General features: G+C 41.2%; 2 protein-coding genes across 3 annotated transcripts in view; one reads left to right on the top strand and one right to left on the bottom strand.

The window, feature by feature from the left end:
- Positions 1-5271: 5271 nt before the first annotated feature.
- On the top strand, positions 5272-7726 carry blcap (bladder cancer associated protein). 2 transcript variants are annotated; one of them, XM_071920095.2, is made up of 2 exons: positions 5272-5351; positions 6996-7726. In XM_071920095.2, the coding sequence occupies exon 2, from the start codon at positions 7352-7354 to the stop codon at positions 7613-7615; it is 264 nt and encodes an 87-aa protein (XP_071776196.1). In that variant the 5' UTR covers positions 5272-5351; positions 6996-7351; the 3' UTR covers positions 7616-7726. The 2 variants fall into 2 exon arrangements, with proteins under 2 accessions (XP_071776196.1, XP_071776197.1); XM_071920096.2 differs by having other exon boundaries at positions 5298-5346.
- Positions 7727-12629: 4903 nt separating this feature from the next.
- Positions 12630-16616, bottom strand: part of ripor3 (RIPOR family member 3) — a 78551-nt gene continuing 74564 nt past the window's right edge. Inside the window, exon 25 of the mRNA XM_078283601.1 lies at positions 12630-16600. Coding sequence (XP_078139727.1) covers positions 16500-16600 — 101 coding nt within the window. The 3' untranslated portion in view covers positions 12630-16499. The remainder of the gene's footprint in view (positions 16601-16616) is intronic.

Here is a 16616-nt window from a genome sequence, read left to right as displayed (position 1 = left end):
TTGTGGGAAAGTCGAAATTTTCATAAAGCTCCCCTATCCCTGACTTGATGTGTCATGTTCACATACAAACATTTGGAGTCAATTTAATTTGAGTGTGCTTTATGTGTTTAGCTGTTTGCACAGTCCCATGTAGGGGGAAAAGTTAAACATAAAACTAGTTGCAAGTCATGGCATACGTCGCCTTTTTCTACCCGTAATGTTTGAATGTAAAGAAGCTTTCCAAGTTTCCATAACTGCAGGGGGAGGATGTGTTGCCATTTTTGTTGCATTAAACCAAACGTTTAGGAGGGATGCAAAATGGCTCTCTCAAGTGAAAGTAAAGGATTCCCTATGGCAATAATACCATAGAATTTAAATTGATAGAACGGTCATTCCCAATCAAATCGACACTCTTGAATGGTCATTTGCCTGGTTCACTTACAATGGCTGCCATAGAATGTTTGATAGTGGAAATCAGTGTTGATTTGGTGCGTGAGACTCATAAATCTGATGTGTTACCATGGCAATGACATCATTTAGATGAACATCCCAGTGGCAGTTGGATAGACATAAACATTCTAACTTACGTACATGACAACATTATTAAAATCCTATGGAAGCCATGTTAGGTTTACCAAAGGAAATTACCATGATACACTAGGAAGAGTCCTTTCTGTCCCTTCAGTTTCTGTGAATAATACCCAAGAGGCCATTTCTTTAGCGTGATTACAGGTCGGTGATACACTATCAGCGGCGACACCAAAGAGCCCATAATCAAAATAAAAAACCTCCTCAAAGGTATTATACAGCAATTACCAACATGTTTGTACTGACTGAAAAGTTTTCTTCAAAGTAATGTACATACATAAGAATAAAAAACAAGAAAAAAAGCTAGCCATGTTTTATGGGAATCATAAACATGGTTGTAACGCATCTTTGAGTAATCAGATTGCTTGGCTAAAAGTAAGCAACCCAAAGGGCACTATGGGACCAACTTGCTACAATTATTATTCTTTTTTTTTTTTAATTATGGGAGTCGTTCTTTGTCAACTCAGTTAACCTGAACAAACAGTTGGTTTTTGGCTTTGTTAGCTAGCTTACTAGCCAGCAGGCTAATTTAGCAAAGCAGCTGATGTTAATGTTAACAGTTGGCTTGTGCGCAAATCAAATGTGTTAACAACACAGTTAGCAGACCAGAGACTATGGTTAGCTAGCTAACAAGCTGACATTATCTAAACACAAAATCGATGAGATGTGTGGTGAAATGATCAGTTCCCAATCTAAAACAGCACAAAAATTGTTCTTTCAAATCTGTTGAGACGGTAGGGATGGACGATTCCAAATTTTTTGGAGTCGATTCGGAGTCAGACTCCTTGTTATGGAATTGATGGAATCGATTCTAAATCGATTCCAAATGAAAATCAACACAAAAATTTAAGTTTTACGCTGGTTGGCATTCAACAGTGAGCCTTGAATTTCTCCCTCCCCCCTCCCCACTTGTTGTGAAATGGATCAGACCAAGGCAGTCGAACACAGATTAGTAGATAGAATGAATTAATTACAAATTCATTTAAATGAAACAGTTTCTACGATTCCAGAGTTTGGAGTCGACTCCGATTCCGTTTATTAGTAGAATCGATTCTCAGAATCGATGTGATGATGATTTATGAGATGGCCAAGTTGTACATTTAGAAACGCAACCAGCTGTTCACATCCACTGTTGCCAAGAGCTGAGTACTTCCAATATGGCCACCAGAGGGTGCGCTACGTCACCTGAAAGGCCTCTGTTGTGTTTCTCTGATGTTTGAATAATGAAAACAGTTCAGTTGATCCTGGCTGAAAGAATTATGATGCCAGTGCTAGTGTCCTGGTGCCAAACTTTATACAATTTTATGACTCCATCATCTGGATCTCTTGCTTCTCATCCACAGAGTTACCAAAGGTGCAAAGTAACTAGTATATTATTTAAACGACTCTAGTTACTGTATTTGATTCGATTTTTAGTTTTAGATTTAAGAGTAAATGATTCAGATGAGATATTTTATGTACAATTAAACACAGTGATTTGAGACTTTACATCCCATAATTGATGCTAGCTTTGTTGGTGTGTTTAAAAAGGGATTTTCGCCAAACCTGGCTGATCAACCCATTAAATGTTATTTCATTTTACTATTGTTGTCAGCCACTAATTTTCTAGACCAATACTCTGAAACATGGTACTCACTGCTGTGTCAGGACAACCTTGTAACCTTGGTATTTTTCATCCCTTTACTTGAACAGAATGTTTACACGATGGGTAAGTTGTATAACCCAAGAGCCTATGAACCCTATTGAAATGAATCATATATCAGTAGGGAAATCAATCAAATGTCATTGTATGTCAATAGCGAAATCAACCTAATCAGTTCATTGCAATCAGGGAAATCAGTTTTTTCTCAGTTTTGTGAAAAGTTGACTTTTTGGAGATACTTGCCTTTCACCCAACAACTGTGCAGTCGCTGTACCCCAATGTCTGAGTCCGGTGACGACGACTCCTCCTCCTCAGCTGCTCCTCCTAAACATTAGACAGGAAGTATAGCCTATCAATCAACTTTGAAAGTAAGGTTTGGCACTTTATCAGTCCCTCTTGGAATAGTGACTATCATCATTAAAATGCTGCATCATGTTAAATGTAATACGTACAGTGACTGATAATATCTCTATTTTGCTTATAGGAATGGTCATTAATAGCTGAGGATGTTTACTGTACAGTCTACAGCAACAAGCTATGTGATTGCTATAATTATGTGCTGCTAGCCTAATATGCTTCTTCAATAGTGTTGGAATGGCTGCTGTATATACCTGGTTAACTCTTGAGGCTGTGCCACATGGGCAACATTTAGAGGCCAAAAGCGGAAAAATATAGCTAGTCACCAAACTGTCAAACACATAATGTAACACATTGGGTGGACGGTTAAAGGTCCCATATGGTGTAAAACAGGATTCCCCTTGCCTCTCTGATTATAAAGGAGTTGGCTGTGCTATCTAAACATGGTGAAAGTATCAAAACGCACGGTCACAAACTAAATCCACACAATCCATATTAGAAAAGCGAGCCTCTAAACGAGCCGTTTGGACTTCCGTAACTTTGTGGCGTCACAAAGGTTCGCTCATTATCATTTTTGTAAGAAATAATAGACTAACAAAGTGTTTTTTTCAAAGCGGTTGAGGGGTTGTCATTGTTTATTACCGGAGAGTTTTCCCTACCTGTAGCCGCCGGGCCGCGGTGTCTCACGTTTCACTCTTGAAACGATTAGCCAATCAGAACAGAGGGTCGTTAATATTAATGAGCCTTAAAGACACAGCGACAGAAACAGCCTGTTCTTGGTAAGGCTCAGAGAGATGCTGGAAAATGAACGTGTAAAAGTGGATTGAGAGTGTTTTTGGTACATGACACCACACACACAGCTTTGAATGGACCTCAAGACATAAAATTAAACACTGGAAAGTGGAGAATATGGGACCTTTAAAATATAGTATTCATTTGACCAAACCTAACATATTTTGGTCTTATTCTCAGTGAGACATACTAGCCGACTCCAGTGAGGTCCAAATCACAGGAATGGAGATAGACGATTATATGATTTTTATGGTATATTTGGTTCTCTTATCCAGATTGTTTTCTAGAAGGATTTTGTCCCTGCAGTTGTCAGTCTCCATTCCTTTTACAGCTAGTATTGCCCATCTGCATTGCCTCAAAATATTGCCTGTGTATCAGTTTGTCCTTTACTCTGAATTTTTCGATGTAACAATACTGTATATGGCTTCATCATAAACTACTGCTGATTGATATGCGCTTCGTCAGCTTAGCAGGGATTTATGGAGCGTTTCGAGATGAGCAGGTAACTGGGAACTGTCCAATCCCGAATACGTTTCCCGCTCCGAATGACTGTCTAAAATATACAGCATCTGTTTCTGAGAGCACATACAGGCAGGAGACTCTCCCCTCCTCATCCACCGGTAAACAGTATAGATGAGCATGTAGCTGCCAGCACTGCAATAAGCACCAATATAACACAACGTACAGCTTCAGTTGCTTTTCGTCGTTGAAAACCAGAATGAAAGATTCTGATGAAGACAGATTCTGTTGCTTTTGCTAGAAACAGACTGAAAGCTTACAGATCTAGTTGTTTTCCACCTTAAGGTTGATCATTTCTTGCGGCCTATCCCACTGGTCAATAACAAGCTTCGTTTTCAGATATTCAAAATGCTTTCACAGCTGTATTCGGGTTTTTCAGGATCTGATAGCAGCCTCGATTTTGCATTTGTTAGCAATGCTAGTGCAAGTCAATGGGAATTGAAAAGATTTTATTTCAATTGCGGCTAAAGTGCAATGACCCTCTGTCTGTATGATAAGGCTAACAAGGTTAGTTTCCTGGTACTTTTTTTAACCAGGTTATTGTCCTATGCTTTATTGAGTTTTTATTTATTCATCCAAGCTATTACATTTCAGTTCTGTTTCATTTTTTAACTTAATTTTATAGATTTTTGTATTTCTATTTACATGCATATTTTATCATATCTTCTCCCACTGTTTTGGTTGTCTGTGTAATAAGTTAAATGTGAGAAATAAAGTTTGGAGAAAATGTGATTTCTTGTGTTTACTGGAATTAAAATGTATTTAAATAAGATATGAATGAATGCTGCATCATAGTTCATTAGTTTTAGACCAGGTTTAATGAAGTTTAGTTATCTTACAACTTTAACATGTTATACATAGGCCTCCTGTCTGAAACGGTTAAGAGCAACAGGGTGCGGACAAACAATTTGTAATGAAACAACAGGTTACAGGTTACAAAAGGTTTTCCCACCTTTTCAGAGAGACCAAGCAGTTTGCATCATGATTTTGCAGGTAAATGGATAAGATAATGAGTGATACTAGGAATAAGAACAAGAATAGTAATACGCCTACCAAGTTCATTATGTTTTGTGGACCCTTTTTGACCTAATCTTTGGAAAACAATGTATTACCCAATATAAGAGCTCTAACAAGAAAGAAATCAATAGTTTCCACAAGGCCCTTTGGTCGACAACAATGTTATTGTCAGACTCAATTCAGACTTGCTAAACCAAGCTTTCTTAATTAGACGTTTAAACGAATTTGGTATATGATAGTTAAAAAAAACAACAACAACCGAGATTTTCAAGACTATATAATTAGTTATATGTATCCAGGCAGCGTCATAGTCTTCCAAACGTTGGCCCCGGCTTTGAACCAGGGGTCCTTTGAACCAACATGCTAACTTAGCTAGCAGCTAGTAGCTACGCAGTCGTTGGGACAGCAATGGAGTTGGCTAGTACTGTCTGCTGAGAATGAGACCGAAAGATGTCAGGTTTGGTCACATTAATGCAATTAAATTCAAACACAAGCTCCAGCTGTTATATAGTATGTTACCGTATGTTACTTTGGTTGCTAGCTGTATTGTTTGCGATGGTGGCACAACTCCGGTCGCCAAAGCTTTTGTTGCCTGTCAAGCTAACCTAGCTAACGTTAAGCTAGCACCGATGCGTGCTGTTCTTTCTAATGGGGAGATGATGTGTACGCCAAACGCCATTCAAAAATCGGTCAGTTCAACGTGGTCTTGCTTATTGGTAAACGCACATACCTTGCAGAGCGTGACTTAAGACCTTATATGAACCGTTATGATATTCTGGTAATTTTGGCATAACTTAAATATGCTCCACAAAGCCGGACAGCATTTCAGTAAATTTCTACTTTAAGAATTGGTTCACACTGCTCGCTGCCGCCCACCACGATGATTGTAGGCGCATCCATTCTAAATGGTGAAAATTTGTTGTAATAAGTGCTGTTTGGTGGTTTGGATGCACACCGAATTGAAGAGTGGCTTCTACGGATTCGAAAAAGACCCTGAGTCATGTTCTATGGTGTATGTAAGTTTACTGACATACAAGGCAACGTTGTTATCAGATGTTTGAATAGAGTTTGGCGTGACGTTCTCTCCATACAAGAGACGTTTTAACATCAGCTAATGTTTACCAGCTAACTTAACTTATTGTTAAGTAACTTAAACAAAGAGCATATCCGTATTTGTATTTAATATGCCAGTAGCTGCCACTGAGGGAACAACTAACGTTACCGTCTTAACGTTTGCTGATTTAACCATGCAAGCTAACTAACGCTAGTTGACGTTAACACTATTGCAAACATGTATGATTGACTGGCAGTCACGGAATGCTAGCAGCTGTCACTGACAGTAAACTGCTTGTGTGTCCTTTAGCCAACGGCAGCTAACGTTAGCTGGTTTATCTTGTTGAAACGATTATGGTCAGTGCGGATTCAGATATCGTCTAATTTAAATCAGTTGAAGTTAATCCCATTGATTTACGCGGCTAGGTAACTTTAGGTCAGCAAACGCGTAGATTTATAACGGTATAGGATTGCTAAAACAGTGTGTAGCTAGCTAATGTAACGTTAGCTGCCGGGCTAAATGTTAGCTACGAGTATTGGGCCTTTTAAAAGGAGGTCCCGCAGTAAGTGGGTTAATGTTTACTTTTGATTTAGTTGACACCTTTTTATGGCTGGGGCATTGATTGGTCATGTGTGTGTCATTGTGTATTGTGTATTATAATATCACACTTATCTATAATATCTCACCTTAAATGGCACAGTGGTTAGTTACGTCAGATTTTGTGTATTGGTAAAAGGTCTGTGTGCAACTTCTGTCTAGCATTCAGTCACTCTTCAGCTGCTGTGAATAACTAGACTACTAATAAATATTCAGTGTTTCACGACTTTTATTTGTGTTCCAGGCATGATACAAATTGCTAGACACAAACACTGTGCTCAGCATTGTATTTAGAAATTTCACTGTCTTCATCTAATAGCAGTTCTATACAACTATATAATTATAGAGGTGTTTTGGGCCTGACTTTGTCCAGAATTTGATGTCCAGAATTTGATATCCTCTCTGGCTTGTAGCTGATGTTTCCTCTCCTGTGTCCTCTGCTGTCCGTAGGGATGACCTGATGGAAACAACAACATCCAGCTGCTTCACCCTGTTCCTGCGTCATCACAGCAGCTCCATCGGATAGAAGGATCCTCCCCCCCCCCCGTCTGCATCCCCCACCACCCCTGCCCCCCGAGCCCACCTTTCAACCAGCCCTGGACTAATATCCACCCCTCTCCCTACAAACAAACCCACCCTCACACACGCACGCACACTTTCCTCCGTCACTGCCACCTCTTCTTCCTCCCTTCTGCACCACAATCTCCCTTTACCACATATATACACACACACAAACACACGCTCCACACCTATCACCTCACACCCCCCCAAACCAGAAAGCCCTTACCCCCCCAAAAAAAGAGACAATGTACTGCCTACAGTGGCTGCTTCCAGTGCTGCTCATCCCCAAGCCGCTGAACCCAGCGCTGTGGTTCAACCACTCCATGTTCATGGGCTTCTACCTGCTCAGCTTCCTGCTGGAGAGGAAGCCCTGCACCATCTGTGCCTTGGTCTTCCTGGCCGCCCTCTTCCTCATCTGCTACAGCTGCTGGGGCAACTGCTTCCTCTACCACTGCCAGGACGCCTCGCTGCCCGACGCCGCCCACGACCCAGCGATCGTCGGGACCTAGGGAGAGAGAGACAGAGATATCGGTGGACGGGGAAGGGAGGGAGGGTGCAACTGGATTGGAGTAAGGGTGGAGGCATCGTTGGGGAATTGTTGTAGGAGGGAACTGCCATGCTGTAAGAGGGGATGGGCTAGACTTTGGTGGCGGTGGCGGGGGCGGAGGAGAGAGGGGTGAGGAGGTGGTGTTGAAGGACTAATGGAGGGGAATACCGCCATGCTGTAAGAGGGAGGGCTGGACCGGAGGAGGGAGGTAGGTGTATTTTGCTATGCTGTAAAGACGGAGCTGAACTGTAGGAGGTGAAGGGGGAAGCAGTGTTGGAGACATTATGGGTACTTTATGTAACAGAGAAAGGGGAAAGGGGTGTGTTTGGGTGAACTGTCCCTCATCTGTTACAGCTGCTGGGTAAACGGCGTCCTCTGGCACACTTTCCCCCGACACCGCGTAAGACCTCGGCTGTCGCGGGAAGCTAGAATAAAGACAGAGTGAAGGCAGACGACTGGAAGGGAAGCATGGGGGAGAGAGTGAAGCAGGATGTTTTTCGGAGAGCTAAAACTGAGGAGTTAGGAAGAGCAGGGTTGGGAAGGATCGTTCGATGGAGGAACAGCAGGATTTGGAGAAGATCCCCTCACCTCCACCACCATAGCAGTAGAGGGGGAGACTGGGGTGATAGTGGACATCCTCCCCCTCCCTACCACTCCACGCCCTTTGCTGTTGAAAGGAGCCAGCAAAAGACTGAAGGGGGAGGGAGAGATAAAGACTGGAGAGGAGAAAATGGTGGAATTTGGGGGAAACCCTGCCTTGAAATGCTGGAAAAGGAGATGCGCAAACTTAGCATTTGTGCAAGAAGAATTTGACTTTCAGAACGTTCATTCCAACATTAAGAAGACTGAGTGAAAGCTACACAAAAACCTACATCACGTGTGAAGTCAGCCTGTTGCCTAAAGCAGCCACTGTGTTTCAGTATTCTGGTCCTGTTTACTTCTACAGCATTTGACTCGAACGTCTACATGGAGAGACTCTGCCTCCGACCCGCCTCCTCTAGAAGAGAGACTTCCCCAGGTCACCCCACCCAAAACGGTTGGGTTACATTTTTAAAATGAAAGCACCCCCCTTCCCCCCCACGTTCAAGCGACCCACGCAGAGTCATAGAAAGAGTTTGGACATTACAGGTTTCACTGGCAGCCATGTTGGCTCCTCAGTCCCACTCCATGACAGTTGTTAAGAAACTTTGCTTTCTCCTCCAGCTGGTTTTAAGAGTATTGGGCATCTTGTCGTGGCGATGTTGTGGAGGAGGACAGTGTTACATGTTTGCTGCAAACACCTTTTCCTTTTTTTTTTTTTTTTTTTAGCTCTAGAGAAATGGCAGCAACCCGCAGTCCAACCTGACCAAACTCTTATCTGCACAGTGGCTCTGCAGATAGAATACTACCCATAACAAGGAGAGTACACTGACACTGGACAATCAATAACTATGCTGTGAATAATTCCCCCTTGCCGCATTGCCAACACACGCCTCAGACGGTGTTATAATGCTGAGAAACTGTCTCTCCTATCCTTGTCATTGATGACGAGTCCCGTGATTTCCCACTGTGCTCTGCAGCCGCCTGTCTCGTTCCTTCCCCCCTCCTTTCCTCGTCTCCTCTTCCTCTTGTTTTGGAGTGAATGTCCCCAACCGTTGGACTCACGATCAGATTTTTTTTTTTTCTTGTGCATGGGTTGCCTTTAGAAATTCTTTTCATACGTTCATTCACATGTATTTTAATTAATTAAAACGAAATGCTGAAAGTTTCCAAAGGGTAGAAAAATCTGAATGTGTGGGTGTGTCTGTGTGTAGGATGTGAGAGAAGGTTTGTGTACGTGCGATAGGTGTGACTCGGTATTTTGTGTGGCGACATGCTGAACAGTGTAAAACGTGGTGATACACAAGGTAATGTAGATGGCCAGTGTTCACAGCAACGGGAAAACAAGTATACTTAAATCTTCCCTGGCAACACAAAGTTCCTTTGTAATCAGTGCAACAGTGCTGAGGCAATGGTTTGGGCAATGTTGACTGTCAGTGTTGCCCCAAGAGTTGACCTGTGCATCACTGCTTCAGAAGCTGTGATGGACGAGGCAATTTTTTGTTGGCAATGCAGATGGGAAAAGTTCCCAGCAACAGGAAGCAGAATGAAGTGCTGGGTCAAATTCTGTTAAATTTTCCCAGACAGTAAGAAGTTAATTTGTAATCGAAACAGCAATGCTGCAGTAAGTAAAGTTTCCCTGTGTGTATCACTGCCTTAAGTGTTATGTTTAGCTGTCAGACACAGGCTAAGACGTTTCTACTGTATAGCTGTTGGTGTTGGTGTGTGTGAGAGCGTGTGTGTGTGTGTGTGTGTGTGTGTGTGTGGCCTCCTGTCGCAGTGCTGAACTCGTTCTGCTATACGATTGCTTTGGTTTTAATTTAAATAAAGTTTCTTTCTCTCAACGTATTGAAACCTGTGTCAAATTCAGTATTTCATCAGGAATATGATTCTTTTTAGTGATTTTTGGACACATTTCAATTTTCGTTTGTATTTCTTGGTTTTGTTGTATGGCGTCCAGATTACATCCTTGCTTTTTGTTTCTCTAAATTCTCCTACAGTGTTAGAGAAATGGTACCTGGTAATAAAATGTCTCCCCAACACTCATAAGAGCACTATGAGGACATTTTGCATTTGACTGTGCTACAAATAAAAGAATGTTGTCCAAATATAGCACTTTTCAAAACCAACGGTTACAAAGTGCTTCACAAGGCAGAGTATAAAAGAGCAAAAGAGTATTTAAAAAAAAACAAAAGTTCAGGCTGTATTACATATGAGTAACAACAAATAAATATACATATAAAACAAAAGGAACACAATAGAAAAAAACAAAAAATTAAATAAATAGTAAAATGAGTGAAAGATCTTAGTGGTGGTAAAAATCACCAATGTATATTGGAGCAAGACTTTAATGCTTTGTGTTTAAAAGAATCTTAAAATCAATCAAATTGCAGCTGCATTTTGAACGGTTTGTAAATGAGTTATAGTGATTTGATTGAGACATGAGAACAAAGCATCGCAATATTCAAGACGAGGGGAAATAAAAACATGGATATGTTTTTCCAAGTCTTGGATGGACACGATTGAGCGTAATGTTGCAATATTTCTAATGTATTGTAATATAAATATTCAACCCCTTGACTTTTTTGTACATTTTGTTGTACAACATAGTTATTTCAAAATGCATTTGGCTGCTGAATGTTTCCCCTGCAGTAGCTGATGGTTCTCATTCTCCCTCCTGTCCCAGTTTCAACCGTTTGTTTCACAGCAGTTTTTTGTGGATAATGAAGAGTCACACAAATTCATTGAAAAGTGGAAAAATATGTTTATCTGAAACAAATATAAATGGAGAGAGCATCAGTCATTAGCTCTGATGTTTTGGAGCACACAATCAAGAGAGAGTAAAATGACATAAATAGCAATAGAGTGCAGGGGTAAAACAGGTGAAAACTGAAATGATGTCGGGGGAAACAGAGTGGTAAAGAATATCGATGGTAGACAGAAATGGTTTTCAGATGGAGCGTGTAATCAATGTGCAAGCGGAGCAAAACCACCTGCCCCCCGTTTCCCTGCAGAGCTAAATGTTAGCGTTCAGTTCCTCCTTGATGTTATTCTAAAACAGAAAGGAAAATCATTCATTTAGTTAGTACAAATATATAAGAATTTAGTCCTGCATTTCACCTTCTTTCCTTACCGGAAACTCTAAGATAAACATGTGCTTCAGCAGCTTCCTTTTTACCAAGTCACATTTATATACCAAGTCTACCCTAGTCACATTTATACATTTAGTAGTCTATTCTCATACATTTTCTGACCCAACAGGATGGGTTTCCCTAGTATTAAATGTGTAGATGTCTGTTCATAGCGCTGCTTATTATGAAAAAGCAACTTGTGACCCTTTGACGACATGAATGTGTAGAAATGCCCTTCAGACGGGTCGTTTGCCTCTTGCCCCACTTAGCATTCAGATTGCTTCAGATGCCTCAGTCTGTCCTGCTGGACATGGTCTCTGTCTGGGAGCTGTACTAAGGCAGTGTCAAGCAGAGAGGGAAGCAGTGATTTCTCCCTCCAAACTCACCCCGGCCCTTCAGCTTTCCACTGATCCAAATCATCTTCACTCTATAATACTTTTTTTTTATCACAGTGTTCTTTCTTTTTTCCCCAGGGGAATGGGAAGAAGGAACTACGAGGAAAGAAAATGTAACAAATATTTGCATTCTCTAAGCCAAACAGATATTAAATATATGATATGTTATTTTATATTTTATAGATGTTATTGTCATGTTACCCACATACTGTGTGATAGCAGTAGCATTTAGCAGCAGAGAACCTTGAAAAATCTGTTTAATTATAGTATAATAATCTAGCTCCGCTTGCTGGCTGTTTGCGGTACTGCATATTAAAGTAATAAAGTGATTACCTGACACATTTAAACATGTAGGCTATTGACTTAACCATTTCAGCAGTATTATGCTGCATGTCATGTAGTCACTTAAACCCTCGCTGTGTTTGAATAATCCCAAAAACAAGTGACCTTTCACCTCTGACATCGTTCATAGACAAGTCAAGGAAAACTTCAGCTGCCAGCTTCCGCCTTAATAATTGACCCAACTGGAGCTGTTAACATGTGAACAGTCAGTGGTGCACATTTGCACAATCTGCATGTGTGTTCATTCCTTCTCGTCTTTCTTCAAGCCCCTTTTTTCTTTACATCTTTCCTCTTATAACTAATACAATTCTATGGGATGTTTAAATGTCTTTTATTCGATGCTCTCTGTCTTCCTTCTATCCTTTATCACAGCTATGGTTTGTAACAATTTGAGCTGGTTGTTGTGTAGGATTTTGTGATCAGAGAAAAATATCTTGCTATTAAAATCCATTAGTTCATCTCATTTATCCACATGGCAGTGAATGAATCACAACATGTCACTCTTAAACAATCATCCACACAAGGGTAATGTTTTATTACAAATATGTAAAAGGCAATACACACAACACTGATATGTACACTAACACACTCTGAATATCGTATACATTTCATACTCATACCGGCAAAATGTACTGCAGAATAAGCTCATTTTCTTCTTCTATCTATAAACATTATTAATTTATACATGACATATTACAAAGCACATGCACATGTTGATTGAGGACCAAACCCTTGGCAGCCTGTTGGAAGAGACGGGACACACAGACAGTTAAAAAAAAAAACCTGAAACAAAACAAAACAAAAAGAGGGACAATATTGGCTTCAGCAGGGAGAGGAATTGGTAGCTGGTTCAAAATCCTTGTGGACAGTTTTAATAGCTTGAGATCTGACTTGGTAATCTACATTTAGACTTGGGACTTGATTTGAGACTTGTGCCTCAGGACTTGAGACTGATTTGGGACTCGAGCAAAGTTTGACTTGGTCACATCTCTGCTTCTAAGCTTCTCTGAAATCAGTCGATCTAAAAAAAACAAAAACTGAGTCTGATTTTCTCCACTGCTCACATCTGCATGGTCTTTCCATGTTATCCATGTGTTCTATTTGTTCCATAAATCTTTGTCACAATGAGTTAAAAATCAGATCTTGTGTAAATCTCTAGGTTCTAGTCGTGTGAGTTTCTTGCTGTGGGCCGTAAGACGTACACACACACACACACACACACACACACACACACACACACACACACACACACACACACTTCCTGCCTGTGCATGATTCAGCATGACTTGACGTTTTCTTGGTGTCACATAAATGTGTCTTTTAGAAACTTATCTTCCTTCCTTCCTTCCTTCTTTCCTTCCATCCTCCTTTCTTAAAATTCTATGGTATGTTTAAATGCCTTTTTGGATACTTTCCTTCCTTCCTTCCTTCCTTCCTTCCATCCCTCCACCCTCCCTTCCTTCATTACCCCCTTTCCTTTGTCTTTTTCCTTCCTTGTGGCTTTAATTGTCTTTTATGTCCTTTAATTGCATTTCATTGTCTTATTCTTTGTGAAGCACTTTGTAACTTTGTTTTGAAAGGTGCTATAGAAATAAAGTTATTAGTCTCAACGTCTCATCTGGTTAACTTGCTATGTGTTTCATAACAAAAGCAAATCTTTGGTGTTCAATCTTATTTTACCACCTGCTGCAGGTTTACCACATTCAGAAAATTTAAGGCAAGATGCCAATAATAATAATAATAACTAAAAGATACAAAATTGACTTTCAAATGCTTCCCTGTGATTGTCTAAATTTCTTTCAGTTATTGTATTGTCATATATGGCAAACCCCCAATCCATCTGGCACTTCAGCAAGCTAAAACTTTTTTCATCATATCTAATCTTTTAGTTTTTACAGTCTATGGCTAAAACAAACCATAACAAAAGTCTTTGCAAATACAGTTAAGACCCCAGTCTGCTTCTTGTGTAGATCCTGCTGCTTAGCTCAGATCTCCTTTTAAGAGCTGATCTCACTCTGCATGTGACTGTCTGGAAAATAACAAACTTTCTTCCCATGCTATTTTTCAGTAGCATCTTCTGTAGGATTTTCGTAGCCTGGTCAAACGTCACTTTGATTATTTTCTGATTCCAGGCTCCAACACGACAGCTTTTGTAGATATTGAGGATTTTGACCACCTGCTTTATTGTAGAGAACATTGTGGGGAGTGAAACAATCAGATTGGTTATATTTTAAAACATTATAAAGTTATTCTATTACGGAAGAGCCATGCTGTACGTGCACAGGACCTTCTTTGGTTGTAGTTTTTTTTTTTTGTAGTTTGTAGTTTTCCTACAAACTACAGCACCCTCTGGTTCTCCACTGGAACACCAAGCAGATTGGTGAAGAAGAAGAATATGGGACTAGAAACCTTTAGAAAGTCCACTAGTACCAAAACCAGCACACTTCACCCGTACTGAACCAAAGTGTTCGATACACCTAATGCAAAAACAGACTGTATAGTGCCAGCATGGGTACAGCACGTTACACAGAGGCAGAGGAAAACCCAAATTTGATTCTACAACTGTCTGACTCCAACTGAAAAAAAAAAAAGCTGACTAATGTTTTCTTCCCATGCCTTTTTTGTTGACCTCCCAAACAGACTTTAAATAGCCCAGTCAGAGGGGTCGCAGGTCAGTTTCACCACAGCCAAATCCATTCTGTGGTGAGTGGAGGCGTCCTCAGGTCAGGTCCTTCCCAAACTGCAGTTCAGCTGAGCGGCCAGCAGAGGGCAGCATGTGTCCCTGTCCGGGTGATGATAACATGGTTGAGGTAACTGAAATTGACAATATTGCCTTGAGCAAGGATGGGAAACTGGGAGGAAATTGCTGCGGAAAGGAGGGAGGGCTGTAGGCAAATAATTTATCCGGAAATGCTAGTCTTGGTTGTAAATTTCGTCCGAATTGCCCTCCTGCAATGCCTCAGGAAATTTGCCCCAAGTCTCCCAGCCTCATGAGCTGCTTTCATTCACAATTCACAACTCCTTTACATGCAGATTCCCACCTAACTAAATCCAGGCTTAACCCAGGTTTGAGAAACTGTACCTATATGTATGTCGAGTTCCCGAAGACAACATAAAAATCCACAGGGGTTGCACACACTTTCATCAGCCTTCAGCATCCCATGGCTGCACCCACATATCGTCCGCAAAGCAGGAAATTTCACAGGCAAATTTCATTATTTTACCCTTCAAGTACAGATTTACCAGAGAAGAGTAAAACCTCCAAATGCTGTTTGGCCGCCTGCCAAAGTTGTTTGTGGAATAATCCTTTGGCTTCACTGGATGTCACAGCTCCCACTTTCAGCAGCTATTTTGTTTTCCTCCTGCTAAGCGTTGCGTTCAGTTGGAGATGGAAAATGGCACGAGTGAAAGCAGGAAGGGACACTAACCAGCCACAGGTAGATTTTTTAGATTTTTACCAGGAGCTGCTTGGCCGGTGGATTAGTTTCCATTGTGGATCTGCAGCTGCAGCTCCAGCAAATCCCCAGCAGAGGGAGCGCTTGTTCCACTTTCTAAAGTCTCTAAAGCTCTTACAGGCAGGGGAGGTGCTGTCAAGGCCATGGTCAGGGTTGAGGGAGCGCTTGACATGTTGAATTTCAGTTGGTTATTTCTCTTAATCAGACGCTTCTGACATTCAGTCTTCAATTTCCTAAAAATGGTTGTTTAGATTCGTTGGCTTCCTTCATTGAAACTAAAACCCACCACTCGAAAAGTAGCACTAGGCAAGATTTTTTATGTAAAGATACACTACAACTTATCAGCCTAAATCACCCAGTGGGGCTGCAACAGAGAACAGCGTCCCTTCCTCTCTAACTGAGATGCCGTAGATTCGTCCTGTTTGCCCAAATGAACTTCTGGTGTTGGTATGGTCACTTCTCCTCCCACAGTAAGTGACGAATCAAAACGTAAGCGCAAAACGTTAGATCTTCTCCTCTCTCGTCTCTTTGGTTTCCTTCGGTATAAAGCATCACAGAGCGGCCGGGTTGGTAAACATGAGCTGCTGTGTGACGTTTACTGACAGGATTTCTGGGTATTGAAGTTAAAAATTTTCAAACAAATGCCATTTGGAGCCGCCAACGTGCGAAGTTGTCTTGTGCAGCTTTAAGTGCTGATGTCACCCATAGGTTAGGGTTGGACAGAGGGACCGGATGTTCCAGACTCTCTAGAAACTATTACATCAAAATCACTGTGGCCTGTAAAGTAAGAAGCCTCTTCCCAGCATCCTCCACAGCGCAGGTCCTTAAACTTCTTCAGCCCCGGAGCCAAACTTTGTCTGAACTGAGTCTCTCACCCTGGGACTCAGGATCATTGAGACTCTTTATGTTGGGTCCCACCAGAAACAGACCCACGGACTGGCTTCCTATAGAATGGTAATCTCAGTGTCTTGGTTCTGGTAGGCCTCCTCCTGCATCTCAGTGTACAGCTGGTCCATCCTCTGGAAGGCCAGGTAACCCTTCTTACCTGGAGACAGAGAGGA

This window comes from Centroberyx gerrardi, chromosome 5 (assembly GCF_048128805.1).
Source record: "Centroberyx gerrardi isolate f3 chromosome 5, fCenGer3.hap1.cur.20231027, whole genome shotgun sequence".
Taxonomy (NCBI): Eukaryota; Metazoa; Chordata; class Actinopteri; order Beryciformes; family Berycidae; genus Centroberyx; species Centroberyx gerrardi.
The sequence above is the reverse complement of the archived record's forward strand: the minus strand, read 5'-3'. Positions and strand labels throughout refer to the sequence as shown.

What these genes read in the sequence shown, in the direction of transcription:
- blcap (XM_071920095.2), top strand. Translation starts at nt 7,352, where the DNA reads ATGTACTGCCTACAGTGGCTGCTTCCAGTGCTGCTCATCCCCAAGCCG.